We start from the raw sequence: 16,098 nt of genomic DNA, 5'->3' as shown, positions 1-16,098 counted from the left end.
GTTGGGAGTACCGTCTTTCAATTCTAAGAAAATAACACCCCCATTATCAAGAAAAATGTTATCTTGCTACCCGAAGGAACATAAGATTTTGAGGATAGCTGTGGGACAACAGAAACCTAAAACAAATAAGCTTAATGTTTTCGAAGCTACTGCAGCTCATCCCTCAAACCTCTCAGCAAATGGATTATTAGAACATTGAATTTAATAACTAGTATTATGTACACATACATACATGTATAAAATAATACATTACATTCTCATGTTCACAGTCCTAAGTGGAAACCTAGGGTTACATAATATTCATAGAAGGAACAATAGCTTTGAGAGAATAAACTATGATGATAAATCGACTTGTTAAAAAAAAAAAAAAGTCATGCACACTGCATAATTAATTTTGCCACCATTAAATTAAGTGCCTGTTAACATAGGAGAAAAGGGAAAACAAATCAGTGCATACTGTACTTAAACAAACAAAAAAAAAAGGCATAAAAAAATATCATGTCACATGATCAAGGCTACTGAGAATGCTTGTTTAAAAGGCCATCCATTAGACAATAACTGAAAGTGGTCGACAGCAAAACTGTGATTGTCTCATGTGCAAAAAAACAAAATAAAAACAAACCAAAACAACAACTGTACCCTTTGTCCTCAAACTGCTCATCATTACAAAGACATAAAATATGGAATTATCAACTGCGTTTGACATAAAGAAAAAAAACTAAGTTTTGATAATATATGATATATCCATATATATTCATAATATACACCATATTTTGATGTCATGTCTCTGGGATTTGCATAAATGGATACCATAGCATAGTTGAGAGTCAGTCAGGATGGCTATGGGAATGTAGGTATGCCTTCAAGGGTCTTTCCAATATTATCCATCAAAAACTGCTGGTCAGGGAACTACCACTGTCCCCTCTTTAACCCCCATTTTTCCCGCTTGAGAGGCAGTATTCTAGCGACTTCTTCTCAAGTCATCTAGGCTGCTCCAACAGGTGTCTGTACCAGGAATAATGAGACAAAATTGCCAGCATGACATCAACTGGCACAACATATTTCAATCTCACAGTACCAGGGCCAGACGAGAGCTTGTGAGGACTCGGCCGTGTCTCTGTGTTCTCTCATGGCAGCATCTGACATGGCTCTTTAAAGCATACATTCAGTTTTCTCTTGGGTGAGAACAAAGGAGAGTGGAGGCTCTGGGAGGAAAGAGGTCTTGCAGAGGTGGAGATGTCAGAAAGGAGGTCACTTTAATCACCTGTCCACATATCCGGTCTGATGTGGCAAGTATTTCCACACTGGAGCACACTAGTATGTCCTCTTGATTAAAGGGGAATGTAAACATACAAGAGAGCATCTTTGGCAGAATATGAGGAGTCTCTTTGGAGGTAGTGGGTGAAGGGTGAATGTGAGATGGGGGGGTTGCAGCAACAAAGTGTCAGAGGCAGAATGTGGCCAGAATGAAAAAACCTATGTGGGAGCTGGATGCTCCTGAGGGTTAGTCCTATTAGAGGCACTTCTGTGGTCTTGGTTGCATTGACTGGGTGAATAGCCCACTTCTGCTTCACTCTGTTCTACTGCTCCATCAGTTGCAGAGGTCAGAGGAGGCGTCCTATGTACAGTCACTGGGATCTGGGATGCTCCAGGCGGTGGCTTCGAAGATAGATTTTCTGCTTCTCTCCAGAAAGACCTGCTAAGTGAATCTGCAAAGACATTCAACAACAATAGCTGTTTACAACAATAGTGCCATTCAGTGCTATTTGCATTGGCTTGTCTTACCTTAAAGAACTGTTAAGTTTAAGAAGAATTTAAAATCATTCTCACCCCGAAGGAAGTATTTAATCGTTTCTGTTTTTGTTTTTTAGAAATCTAGCATCCAGGGTTTTCAAAATATAATTTCAGGTTTTGTGTGATTTTAAATGCCAATAACATTATCAAGATTTCAACGTCAAGGTTACACCAAATGTGAAAAATCAGTAAAAACGTTATATTGCCCAATTTTTATGAATCGTCTTCAAACTTCAAAACAAAATACTGGGCCTTGGTACCTTGGTTGGCTAAGCATTTGACCTCGACCTTCATTGTTAGCACCCAATATATTTCATATTTCAAATATTATATTCATATTGTTAAACCAAAACACTAAATGTGTAGTTAGATGTTGTTATGCTTTCACAAAGTAACTTTTTCTACAATCAGCTTTAGCTTATAACTTTCAGAATCATGCAGTTTTAATGATGAGATGCCACATTTGCAAACTCAACTCAAGTGTGCTCCAGTATTTTTTTTTACCTGTTCACTGGAAAATCTCAAATTTATTGAACATGTGAACTGATGTCCAAAATGTTCATTATGTGTAAAAAGATGTCTGCAAAATTCAACCTTGAGCCTACAAATAATATGTTGTTAACACTGAAGGTATTAGATGTTGGAGTGGAAAGTTTCAAAATATTGCCTCAGTGGGAAGGGCTTGGTAGTTTGCAATAAACTTAGGATGTAAACATATTGATTTAAAAAGTAGAACTGAAATTTTTGTTTACAACTCTCACCGTAGTGCTCTGGAGGAGTGTGGCTGCTTAGTCTTTTATCATGTGAGGTGAAAAAGACAGAAGAGTCCTGATTGCTAGTGAGGCTATTCAGAGCTGCGTCCTCATGCTGGGCATGCTCACTGAGGTTCTCCTTCAGACCTGGCACAGTCTTGTCCAGTGGATCATCCTCCCCCAGATAAGCATAGGGACAGTATTCCCGCGTGCGAGAGTAGATGTTGGCATTGTCATAGCAGTCAGAGCAAATGACTAGAGGACCTGCACCGCCTGGCAACAAAGAACAAATATTACATAAGCACATGACTGGTGTCATACCATACAATAATCTGTGTACTTAAGATTCTACTCAAATCTACTATGACCATACATTTTATGCAAAACTATTATGAAAGGTGGATTATATGGTTCCACAGTTTGAAAAGAACTCTGAAGTTGGAAGACCTGGAAGAGAATTTTACATTTTAAAACAGTCTGCATACAAACCTGTACACATTTAAAGATTATGTATATTTAAGTTTAGCTGTATTTCAATATTTTGGTTGGTTGGCTTAGCTGTTGATGGCATTAAAACAATAACTACAGAACACACATTTGTTAAATCAATTAATTGCTTTAAGTGTCAGTGCAGAAATATAATACCTATAGCCAAGGCCGTTGCTGGTGAGGCAGCAAGCCCAAACACTTGTGTTAATGACACTCACCTGGGGGGACTCCAGCTAGTCCCTCACGAGGCTCCCCGGGGTGGAAACTGCTTCGGCCAGTAAACAGCGAGCCAACCCTGCAGTGCAGCATGCTGTTCCCTTCAGTTTCCACCTCACTGCCTGTGTCTCCATAACACACACCTGGGAGCAACATGATAATTAGTTACAGTTTTATTTCAGCGGGGATCTGATCCAAAACAGAAATGAAGGAATAGGAACCTAAGAGACACTGGAATTTCCCGAACAACTGAACCCTTAAAAGGTACGTTATAAAATGTGAAGTTTCTGTTTTTGTCATTTCAGCACCGACTTGTTTACAAGACTGTGCAGTCTTGTGATCACAATGTTGACATACCCTCGGACTTTAAACTAGACTTTAAAAAAAAATGCTGACTAATTTTCAACAGACCACTAACATTAAAAGAAATGGTTCATGTCACTTAAAGTTTACATTATAGCACAAGTAAATCCTACATAAATACTGACAGGAAACTACTGAAATATCCTGTTTGGTTTGTAGATGCAGAAGGGAACTATTGTTTTCTGTTTCAAACTCAAAGGGCAGATAACCCACCGTCAGTGCCCTTATGGACATATCCATTAGAGAGGGGAGGCATGAGCTGCTGGTGGCTCCCAGCCTCAGAATTACTGTAACCCTCCTGAGGCTCAGACAAAGTACCCTGAGAGGATAGGTAGCTGGGAATATCTGCTGGCAAATTCATCTCATCTGTAACGGAAACATATTTTCAGTTCTATGTCATGACTTCAAAACAAAGTGTCCACGGAAACATTTCAGTTTACAAACAGCCATCTTTTCTGGATAAAGCTTTAAATAAGGCACATTTATGTTACAGGACAGATGGCTGTGTGTCCAAACTACTTACCTGTGTTGGTAATACTGTAGTCCTCACTTTTCCTACGCATGTGATAGATTACAATGACCCAGACCAACGAAGTACCAACCACACAGCACACCACCACAATCACCACGATGCCCACAGTGGTCCAGGCATCCTGGTCATACACTGTGCCTGTATCGCAATTTGGTAATGGCGAGACGCTCAGGTATATGTGGCCACGCTCTGTACCCAAAGTATTAGACATGATGCAGGTGTATTTCCCAGCATCAGCTGGACCAGCATCAACAATGATAAGAAGTTGATTGGCTGCAGCAAAGAAGTGGCGCTCTGTTAGGACCAAAGGCCCATCATCTTTGGTCCAGTTGAGACGAGGAGCAGGGCTGCCTCCAGCTATACACTGAAGCACAGCAGTTTCACCCCGGGCCACTGTTCTGTCTTCCAGTGGCCGCATGAAGGATGGGGTTTCTGCAGAGGAAAAGGAAGAAAAAAAAGGAAGAGAGGATGAACTCATTTTTGATTTAAGTCATCCGTGGCCAGTTTAGATGGATGTGTGCTATTTTTTAAACAATTTTTCTCCAGCACTAATATTTAATGATTGATCACAAACTCCGCCAATTGGACAGTCAGTCATTATATACTCCTGCAAGTAGCTCAAGTCACATTTTGCAAGTACATTAATTAAGAAATATAATACTATATTTGATTTCGGATATGCGCCAGGCAGTCTCCTTTAAATATTCCACATGGTCATGTTATAACAAGGCCATGTGGAATTTTTGCTTTTACGTCATCATTAGTTAAAACTGGCAAGGCGGCAACACATAAACAAGAGCTTGTAATGAGCAACAGACATAAATGAGCGGCCAATTGGACTAGTGAGTTATCTGAAATGACCCCAGTAGATAAAAAAAAAACCTCCGTTAATCAGATGGCTGACTCACCCAGAACAGTCAGAGTAGCATTTGCCGACAGGCTGCCAGCAGCATTCTGAGCGGTACAGCTATACACTCCCATGTCTTCTGTTTTCACTTTAGCAATGAAAAAGACGTCATCGTCAGGCATCACATGCATCCTGCGCTCTCGGGCAGCAGGGAAGTCAGTGCCTCCATCTTTCTGCCAAGCAATCTGTGGTGATGGATGGCCTTCAGCAGCACACTCCAGCCTGGCCGTAGTCCCGGTCCGGATTGTCAGATCCATGGGGGTCTTAAGAAAGGAAGGCATCTCTGAAAGACAGAAAATAGAAAGTCAAGGGTGGAATACAATGGTACAGACAGAAACAAATACTGATATATACCATATATGTATGAAAACGAGATAAAACCTTAGGGTACCTCTCTCTTATTTAATTTTTTCCCCAGTTACTGTACTGTCAAATGGGTAGCAATACTACTTAACAAATAAACTATATACAAGTATCAACTTCATGCAGATATATTGCAGTGAATTGGCAAAACCAGCAACCCAAAGCCTAAACAGGGTAAGTGAACAAGACGCGCAAAAACCTCCCAAAAAACAAACAAACAAAAAAAAAAAGACTGGCAATCACTGATCACATTCATTTAAAGAGATAACACATCCTCACCATTGACAGTAAGCTTGGCCCTGTTGGAGTAATTGGAACCAAAGTGATTGGAGACCACACACTGGTAACGCCCCTCATCGGTGAAGTTCACATTGAGGAGGTGAAGCACAGTGGTATAGATCAGCTCTCCCTCTTGATACCGGGCATAATTTTCCACTTCTGCATCATACAGCACCTCCCCATCCTTCCGCCAGGCTGTGGTCATTGGTGAATCACTGCTGCTGGACGCAATGCAGCTCAGAGTCACATTGTTTCCCCGCAGTGCAACAGACGTCTCTGGGTGAGTTGTGATCCGAGGCTTGGGGAAATCATCTGTGTAGGTACATGTGTTTGGGAAAATAAAAACAAAAGAAATAAAAGAAACATTGTTCTAACTGAAATATATATATAAGATTTTAAGCTCCACGTGAATGCAACACAGTATCAAAAAACAAATACAGCTTTTCAAAAAATTACAAGTTAAAAAACAAAACAACTTTTCACATATTTTGGATGTTTTTAACTGAAATAATCCGCTGGACACTCTGAAAACATCCAAAATAAATATTCATTTAAGTCTTTTCTTCCATATACCAATAAACATTGTTTTATATGTTTTGTGCTTATTCAACAGACCCTATAATGGCAGGCTGGGAATAATTAAAACAAGAAAAAAAAGACTGACCGCAAACAAACTCTTCCGGGCTGATGGACAGGACATTGCGACCGAGCAGATTCACAGGATGGGCACAGATAGCAGTGACAGACTGCTGGAACTGGCTGTCTGTCAACCAAGGACCCAGCCACTGCATGTGACAGTCACACAGCAGGTTGCTTGTGTTCAGGACACTGAGAATAGAGGAGTAATTTGGGAAGCATGAGATGACTCATAGTAATATAAGACGGAATGATTCTACTAATGAAGTATGAGATTGAACCACTGGAAAGAAAGGGAAAATTAATCTGGGATTTCAGGAATCATCTGAACTCACTCTTCAGAGAGTTAATATAATTTATTCTTTTAGAAAAGAAACCTCCACATACTAACTTGAAAAGAAGATTTAATCTTAAATAATTTAAAGTGAGCCATTTACAGATATCTAAATAAAGCTTATATAGCTTCCAAATAAAGCTATATTCCTGTGAAACACACAGGGAATTGTTATTGGTGAACATCTAAATCTGTTTATAAAGCCTTTTAGTCAACCTGTCAGCTGGACCATGGCAAAAGGACCTAAATTGTGGCATGAAATTGGATTCAAGGCTATAAAAAGCCTCCAGAACTGCGCTCTATTTTTTGTACAAAAATACATTTTAATTACAGGAATGCTGCCATCTTCTTCTAGTCAAGTTATCAAACCAAGCCACTTTATCCGCTTGCAAAGCAGATACTGTTAAATTCTATTAAGGTAGCAGACTAATTACTAACAAGAGGATATAAGATCTGTCAGTTTGACAGCAGCTGGGGCATTTAGCCAGCCACTGCTTGAGAGACACTCCTAAGATGGGTTGATCAAAAGCTCAAAACAGTGAGAGACTTTGCATTTCCGCTCCCTTTCCTCGCACACAGAAGACAGCTGTCCCAACTAAGTAAAGTCTGCTGCAACTCAAAAACTAAATCAGAAGTCTTTGCTTGGCCAACTGTGAATAAAAAAAAAAAACTTTAAAAATGTGTAGTTTCAGTGACAGAATCTATAAACCCAGTAATTATATTTACCCTTAAATTTCACCAACCAAATAAATAAATAAAGATTTTAAATGGGGCAACAAAATTAAAATTGCTATGGTGGATCAACAATGACTCCCTGTTTAAAATCTTCAGTGACGCCAATTTAAAATGTAAATCACTGCCCCTGCAGTGTTTCTTAATCATTGTAATTCCTTTTTAATGAGGTCAATAACAATAAATCAGTCTAACAAACATTAACACAGGAAAATACCAGCTAATACATGTGCATGAGTTTTACTTACAACACTTTCAGCTTCATATGAGACATCGCCTCTGGGTGTATCGACATGATACCATTCTTGCTGAGGTCCCTAAAGATGGGACACAAATATGGATTAAACACACCATTTTTGTCAGAAGTGTAAAGCAACAACAGGACAATAAACCTTTCTGCTATGTTTAAACATTTAACAACAGACATCAAAATGACTGCATGGCTAAAAAGTATTAGATAAGGGCTTTACTCACAAGTGCTCGAGCTCCTCCAGGCCTTCAAACGCTTTCTTTGTGATGGATTTGATTTTGTTCTGTTGTAGGATTCTGGAAAAACAAAGATATTTCACATGAGGCCAAGTGAACAGTTCAAACTAGCCTGCTCCCAGGCCATCCTTTATTACAAATACGAGTCACTGCTCCAGCAGCTTTTGTGAAGGCTGTTATAAAATCTGACCCAACTTACAGTGCAAATTGAATTAAATTGGAGAACTAAATAAATCAAATGTGTTAAAAACAGATCTGTAGTATATTAAACATTACAATTTAACCTTTCTGAAAATTTGTGCAGCCATTTGTTTGATGCACTGTAAAGTATTTTAACATAAATCAGCTCTATTTCTCTAAATACAAAAACATTTTACAAACTTGCATAAGACATATAAAAATGCAATTTTTAAAATTCTTATCATGCCCTCACAGTGTGTTTAGCTTCTTCATGCCATCAAATACACCAATGGAGTCTTCAATGGCCCAGGAGATTTCATTATTACGGATATCTCTGAAAAGCAAAGAGACTCATATTAGATATTAAACACAGTACACACAGGCTGAACATCTAAAGGCTTCTCCTGCAAAGAACAAAGAGCACACATTACCACCACTGGGGTTGCCAGCAGCAGTGACTCTTCGTTAGAAGACTAACAATCTGAGACACCATACTTCCACACTATGTCACAGCTTGCTGCTCCTGCTGCTGTGATGAGGGGAAATAATTGGCTCTGTTTAGCACTGAGACAGTTCATGGGTCCACTGCAAGTCCAGAGAGGCCTTGTGTTTACAGGATGGGTCATGGGCTCTTTTGTTTTCTTTCCTCTGGCTACCTCTGAAAGAAGTTCTGCACTCACCAGTTCCCCTCTCCCATGAAAGATCCTGAGATGGTCAAAATCCCAAATGCAACCCCTTTGTCATTGTAGTTCACTGGCTTAAAGAGAGCTCTGTGCAGCAAATAATGAGTTCGTAACTTTCTCACAGATAAACTGTGGATGAAGAAGATATACTCGATTAATTGGGCTGATATTTTGCTAATCAGAATTTTAATAGCTTTGGTTTTAAACCTAAAATACTGCCCTTACTTTAAAACAAACAAACCCGAAAAACTCTCATTAACTTGTCCTAGCTCGAGATCAGCAGCAGCAACAACAACAACAACCGTGTTAGACTGTGTCAAATAATCCACTTGTAAAGCAAGTTATGTTCACATAAAGCCACATTCTTTACATGAAGTAACATTAAAGCACTTTAACGGCAGTCAAAACAGTGGTGCTATCCAGGAATTCCAGTACAGTAACCTTGCCCAGCCCTTACATTAAAGTGGTGAAGATGAAATTGCCTGACTCAATACCAGAACATCATGATACAACAACAGATGAGACCACAGAGAATCTCCCTGCTGCTAACCATCTTCATACCAAAATCTTTCCTGCTACCTTTTTCTCCAGCCACTTTACTGTCCAACCCCAAAAGATACCCTTTGAAAAGCTGCAGTTTAGGATTAGCACTAACCCCAACCCTATTAATACATACACTATATGTACTTATTTATCTTCTCCCAATTACATTAGTCCCCCTCAATACCCCATCAGCCCCATGCGCAGCTCTTTTTCTCCCGTTGTTTGGTGGGAGGGCCTAAAATGGCCCTTTTGATATTGAAGGTTGCCAACATGTGGTCTAGATCAACCAACAAGTGCTTCTGACAGTGAAGCCTCTCCAACATGAATGTTGAGAGGCTACTGACAAAAACATTGTAAACCTGAAACTTTTACTATCTGGGTGGAGATGCACACACCTCACGTAGATTTTTCACATTTTAACTAATTAAAAAAAGAAGAAGAAAAAAGGAATCACAATTGTGTGTAAGCAAATTTCAGGACAAAGAACACAAAGCCGGAAAAACATACATCTATGGAAAATACACACAGGATGGTTTAATCTAAATCTAAATGTACACCATTGACAACAAACGATTTGCATGGCACTACAATAAGATGGGGACTTGAAATAGTGGTACTTTCTACAGTTTTCTCTGAAATACTTGGAAAGAATTCAAGAACAAAAAACTAAAACTACAAATGAAGAAAGAAACAAGTGCAGACCTACTTTTGCAAGAAGCCTTCAATGAGAATGCAGAGCCAACGGGACATGAGTTAATTCGTTTACAGAGATTCATTAATCTTCTGAGCACAAATAATAAACACATACTGCAGACAGATTCAGGCATTGCACTTACAGGGTGCGCAGACTTGACAGGCCACTGAACACTCCCTCTCCCAAATGGCTGATAGAGTTTTCTCCCAGGTTCAGGCTCTCCAGGAAATCTAAACCTTTAAAAGCGGTCTCCTCAAGTCTAGTCAGATGATTGCCAGACAAGTCTCTGCGCAAAGAAACCACAAATATGACAAACATTAACTAAAAGCAATTTCCCAATGTTCTGTATGGTAATATTAGTCCACATTTAAGGATGAAATGAGATGTTTTCACAACAACACCATATATGGTGCATTAGGTAGAAGCTAGACCTCACTGAACCAGCCCAGACAAACACAGTGCAGCAAGATAACAGTAACTGCTCCGAGTACTCTTAGCTACATTGGGATTGTAGCAACGAAGCAAACAGACTCACAGTTCCTCAAGCTTTTGGCAAAACTCCCAGGCGTCTGGTCCAATGATGCCAACAGCATTCTGGCTGACCCGCAGGATACGCAGCATGCGCAAGCCATACAGCCAACCTTTGTTAACCTCTGTTAGGTTGTTGTGCTCTAGCTCCCTGGGGGGGGGGGAGACGACATTATTGACAAAAATAACTGTATTAAATCAATGTATTGCTTTAACATAGCTGCAGGGGGAACCATAGGTGAGAACATTTTATGGAAGATTTTTTTCAGCAAGATTTTTTTTATAGGTGCTGCGCATTTTTTGCTAAATATATTGCCAAAGTCCAAAAGATTGCACTCACAATTCTTCAATGTTGTTCAGTCCAAAAAAGGCTCCATCCATGAGCTTAGTGATGCCATTCCTCTGCATCTTCAGTGATTTCAAGGAGTCCATCCCCTTGAATGTAAGGCTGTCAACAATTTTGATCTTGTTCCGCTTCAGTTCACTACAAACACAAAGAATCCATTTTCTTTAACCAAGTGTTTTTATACAAAAACAAACTCACACAACAGAGCTTCTCGAATAGGAACATTTAGATCCATAGGTTTCTGGACAATTTTTTGTAATTTTGTCTCTGTACAACACCACATTGGTCGATTTTATATTCAGTGGTTTTAAAATTATACAATCAAGATGTGATTCAAGACTTACAGGCTTTTAATTACAAAGGTTTTAGAAATGTTTTGCATTAACTGTTTAAAATTTATGGCCATTTTTATACGTAGTGTGGCTTTTTCAGAGGCTTAGAAATAATTGGACAAACTAACATAATTTTACATAAGGATTGTTTTTACTGCTTTGTTGAAAACAATTTGCAGACAAAGACTGCCTGAAATCTGAAATGCACAAACACCACCAAATGCTGTGTTTCGAACTTTAAGATGTTCTGCCAAATGTTTGCTGCAGCTGCATTCAGTTGCTACTTGTGTCTGGGTCTTTCTAAATTAGGTTTTGTGTTCAGTAACTGAAAGGTATGCTCTGTTAGTTTCAGAACAGGTGACTGACATGATGTATTCACATCCATAAAGGCATCTATTAACTGTAGGCATTAGCAATGAAACACCTATCCCCTCAAGATTGCTCTTTACTAGGCTAGATGTTGTGAAAGAGTTTTATGTAACCAAGGGAAGAACTGTGTAATCACTCACTTTTGTGGTCGTCCAAGCCTTTAGGTCTTTTGGAGCTGAATGGTTCATTCCTTCATTTAAAGAATGTACCAGATTGTCGACTTGGCCACTCATAAAATTTTGGCTCTCTTTCTCAAATTGGTTTATTGCATCAATGGCTTACTTGCATCAATATCTCTTTGGACTTCATATTTAGATTTTCTGGGAAAAGCAGCCAAATGCAAGTTACACTCTTGGAAGCAATTCTATCTTTCTATCAGCTTAATTTGTCATTAACCCTTTAAAACCTACCATAGAACCAAGTCCGCCAGAGCTTATATTATATTTTTACATGTTGTAGTGCCATTTTGGGAGCATTTCAAGTTGATATACATCAATACAACCATTATAGCCCAGATTTTAATAATATGTATGCATTAAGTGCATAGTAATTACATAAATTGCAAAAAAGTGCAATAAACTACAAAAAATTTTTTAAATCGTTTTTGTTTTTTAACATATATATTTCTAGTTAGAGAGTTTTAAGAGGCTTATCCCTCAAAACTGTAAATACAAAAAAGTTGCACAAAATAGTTTCCCACCACAGGAAATTTATTTTAAGTGTCTTCATAGTTTTATTTTTGAAATACACCAATTTTTATATACTGCAGGAAAAACTAAAATAAATATTTTTTTATTATTATTATTATTATCTCTTTTATTGGGACAGCTGTTGAACATAACAGTAGTATGCCTTTTTACACTTTCTTTGCTGTCACATTTTAACTTATAATTGAAAAATAAAACAGAAAGAAAAAGTAGAGAAAAAAAATATTCTAGAAAATAGAAAATAAATATTATAATGCACATTTGCAAAAAACAGCATATGCATCAAAATAAACTATTTCCAGCAGTGCAATCTGAGTCCTAAGCTTCCCAGAAAGTCATGAAGTCAAACATAACTTTTAAAAACATAACTTTTTACCATCAGGCTCATAAGACCCTGATGGTAAAAAACTACATTTCCACAAAATGACATCACTTCCTGTTTCGGGCAGGACATGGCGGACATGCGATAGTTTGCGCTGATGGACGTAGGAAGTGTTATGAACAGCTGATCGGATCGGCAAAGCGTGTTTCTGGAATATTATGATTTTGTTGCTGCAAGTGCTTTTTATGCAGTTTTTGCAAAGCTTTATGTGGAAGGAAACTGTGACCTAGGACAAGCTGATGGCATAAGATGTAAGTACAACTCCTCCGGTTTCATATGCAAAAAAAATTATTGCGCCAGCTTACGTGGTTGCAGAGCTACCGGGATTTAAAAATAGTTGCGCAAAACGGAGCTTGCCCGCTCTGACTGGCTTTAAAGGTTTAAATAATGAGGAAGAATGCCAAACCTGCCCATGGAACTGTCAGGCAACGGTCCAATTATTTTTTATCCTCTGTAAATAGGGCACGATTTGTGTTAAAGCTTCAATTCTGTCTTAATTGTTTAATTTGAAAATCCACGGTTGTGTACAGAAGCAATCTTCAATTGCTTCAATGTCCAATAACTTACAAACCTAACTGTAAAACTGCGTAAAACTGAGTAAAATAAGAGCATCTGTGATATAAATTAAAATTCACCAATTGAGTGATAATTTTACAGCATTTTATTATACTTACAGGAACTGAAGTTGTGGAAGTTTGAAGACTTTGGATGGAAGCACAGCCAATCTGTTCCTGTTCAGCCTCAGCACCAACAGGGAGCTAGAGATGTTTTCAAAGCAGCCAGGCTCCAGGACGCTGATCTTGTTGTTGCTTAAATTACTATGAGATAAAAAAAAAAAAGAAAAACCATTACTGCCAAATTTAGCAGAAGGAATAATTTTTCCTTTGTAGTTACACATGCTGTGTGAAGTAAATATTTACAAAAATAGTTGCTTTGCAATAAAATGCTTTCTAGGCCAAATTGAACAAAACACGGTGTTTTCAGTACTCTGGTAAGAGCATGTGACGCTTTGCTCTAATGTGTTTCCTGCAATACTCTTAATATCTTCTTACTGTTGTATTACACAGAATGCTTCCAATTGCAAACTTATTCACTGTCATACAAGCAAGTCAATGTATAGTTAAACCATATTTTAACACTACATGTCTCACACACTGTCCTAGTACTGATAATAAAGATGACTTTGACTTACAGATATTTCAGCTGCATAGATGGAAAGGATCCAACTTTGAGCTCAGAGATAGAATTGGATGTAAGGTCCAGTGTCTCCAGGGAAACATATGGTTGTAGCTGAAGCATTGACAGCTCAGTGATCCGATTGTGGACTCTGAAATATATCAAATATAAAAAGGTATTAGTTTTAATCATGTCAATGCTTACTAAAACATTCTTAGCCTAACTGAAATATTATTAACATGGTGAAAGAATGGGGGGGGATAACAAAATGACTGACTCTGGTGGTGTCTTCCACTGTTTTTGTATAAATATGTTTTAATCTAACATCCAACAAAGCATAAAAATTCAGCCAACATTAAATACTGTACAAATATTTTTTTACAAAGTGTTTAAATGTGCAGAAGAATTCAAGGAATATTTTAATAATTAGTTTGTGTGCTGATAGAAAAGACCAAAAAAACATAATTGAAAACAAACCCTGAAGAGGATTTTGTACTTACAAAGAAAGTCCTGTGATGTTTGAGGAGACATCGCCAAGATGGGGAAAAACAGTCAGCTCATTGTGATTCAAAGTACTGAAATCAAATTTAAACAAAAATGAAAAAATTGCATCAGTCAAATAGCCATACATAACTGAGATTTTAAACAATTTTACTCGAGATCTGATGTCCCTTATAAACTGTGAGCAGAGGTTTATATATCACACTTTTCTTCATGACAAAACAAAAGTTACAAACAACGAGTATATTTCCAAAAATAATCTTACCTATCCTTAAAATACTCAAAATTGTTGGTTAAGTGGTTAAAATGTATTCAAATTGGTTGTATCTCTATATTACTATCCAATCTTTTATTGAGCAACCAATCAGTGCAGCGGTTCAGTAAAGGACTAGCTCTGCTAACTTCAGTTATGTTCATCCAGATGTGTACTTACACTTGGGTTATCCCATCTGGGACATCCACTGGAGCCATCGACAGCCTTCTTCTGTTGCAGTCCAGAATATGAACCTCATCCTCTGTTTTATAACACGAGCAGGTAGCAGGACAAGACTCACTGGCCCAGGCACCCAAACTTAGCAGCATGAAGATAAGGGCCGAAGGAATGGGCCAGCCTTCCGCCATTTTAAATGCCTTCCCACTGAGAGTTAGCTACGTGGCTAGCTAGAACTGGCACGTTAACTTAACACTTATAAAACCACAGAGTTGTTTTTGTAGTTTACGACCATTCAAGCAAGCACATATTTAAGATTTATATCGTCACGATTCCAGGTGGAATCGTAAAATGCAGTTTTTTCCAACTTAAGCGGGGCATCCCAGCAGAGATTTCTGCTCTTCTTTCAGTGGCTGGAATTCCTTCCGCTCCAACCAGGACACCCTCCCGGAGAGGTTAGCTAGCTCACCGCTGAACTGAGTTGGTCCCACAAACACGCCACTTTTCACCAGAAGAGATCAGTTCAAATCCGTACGATAACCGATTTTGATTATACTGATCCAAATGAAATGTTACGGGCGTTTAACTCAGACTGTTTACAAAGAATTAAAGAAATTTTGTCCCGTCTTTCCATCCCGAAAGAACAACAAAGCCCCGTGAGTTGATGACACAGGATACCCTAATCCCGCCCCTCTATAGCATGTTTACAGTTATTCTATTGGTCCGTGATTTTGCTTGTCAACCATTTGCGTCGTTTTGATTGGATCGTGTTTTTGTCCGACACTGTTTACAGGGAAAAAAAAGTTTTAAGAACTATTGAAGTATGAAATAGTATTCCACATCCTCGCGGTTGTTAGTGGTAAAATCTACTTTTTGATTAAGGAAAATGTTTTGTTTTGATTAGTTCGCATTTTCACTGTTTCAAACACATAGCCACAAGTAAAGAGCACATTTAAATTTCGCTTTTATCACCATATATATATATATATATATATATATATATATATATATATATATATATATATATATATATATATATATATAAAGGCCTATCTGTGAGTAGAGGGAGTAAGTAGTAGCAATAACAATATAAAAATACAAATCAGAAATTGAAGTAAAATAAGAATACACAATAAAAGAAATAATAAAGAGTGTGCAGTAAAAAATGTTAAAAAAAAAAGAATCTATAATTTCTAAAAGCATTAAACTGATTATTATGATCCTACAATGACTGCTTTACATATTTATACTCCACTACAAAGGCAAAAAGCAGTACCAGTGTGATCTGTGAATATATAATCTATCGTTTTAATTGATGATACATGAAAGTTGTCTGGTTGCCTA

General features: G+C 38.0%; 1 protein-coding gene across 1 annotated transcript; it reads right to left on the bottom strand.

Moving 5' to 3' along the window:
- Positions 1–1,203: 1,203 nt before the first annotated feature.
- On the bottom strand, positions 1,204–15,454 carry lrig2 (leucine-rich repeats and immunoglobulin-like domains 2). Its single transcript, XM_085160175.1, has 18 exons — positions 14,758–15,454; positions 14,324–14,398; positions 13,840–13,974; positions 13,322–13,465; positions 10,852–10,995; positions 10,519–10,662; positions 10,126–10,269; positions 8,317–8,397; positions 7,872–7,943; positions 7,646–7,714; positions 6,360–6,523; positions 5,696–6,007; positions 5,055–5,336; positions 4,138–4,578; positions 3,828–3,980; positions 3,254–3,394; positions 2,556–2,819; positions 1,204–1,709 (listed from the first exon to the last, which is right to left on the bottom strand). The coding sequence occupies exons 1-18, from the start codon at positions 14,943–14,945 to the stop codon at positions 1,477–1,479; spliced, it is 3,186 nt and encodes a 1,061-aa protein (XP_085016301.1). The 5' UTR covers positions 14,946–15,454; the 3' UTR covers positions 1,204–1,476.
- Between the last annotated feature and the right edge of the window lie 644 nt (positions 15,455–16,098).

This window comes from Neolamprologus multifasciatus, chromosome 5 (genome assembly GCF_963576455.1).
Source record: "Neolamprologus multifasciatus chromosome 5, fNeoMul1.2, whole genome shotgun sequence".
In the NCBI taxonomy this organism is placed as follows: domain Eukaryota; kingdom Metazoa; phylum Chordata; class Actinopteri; order Cichliformes; family Cichlidae; genus Neolamprologus; species Neolamprologus multifasciatus.
The sequence above is the reverse complement of the archived record's forward strand: the minus strand, read 5'-3'. Positions and strand labels throughout refer to the sequence as shown.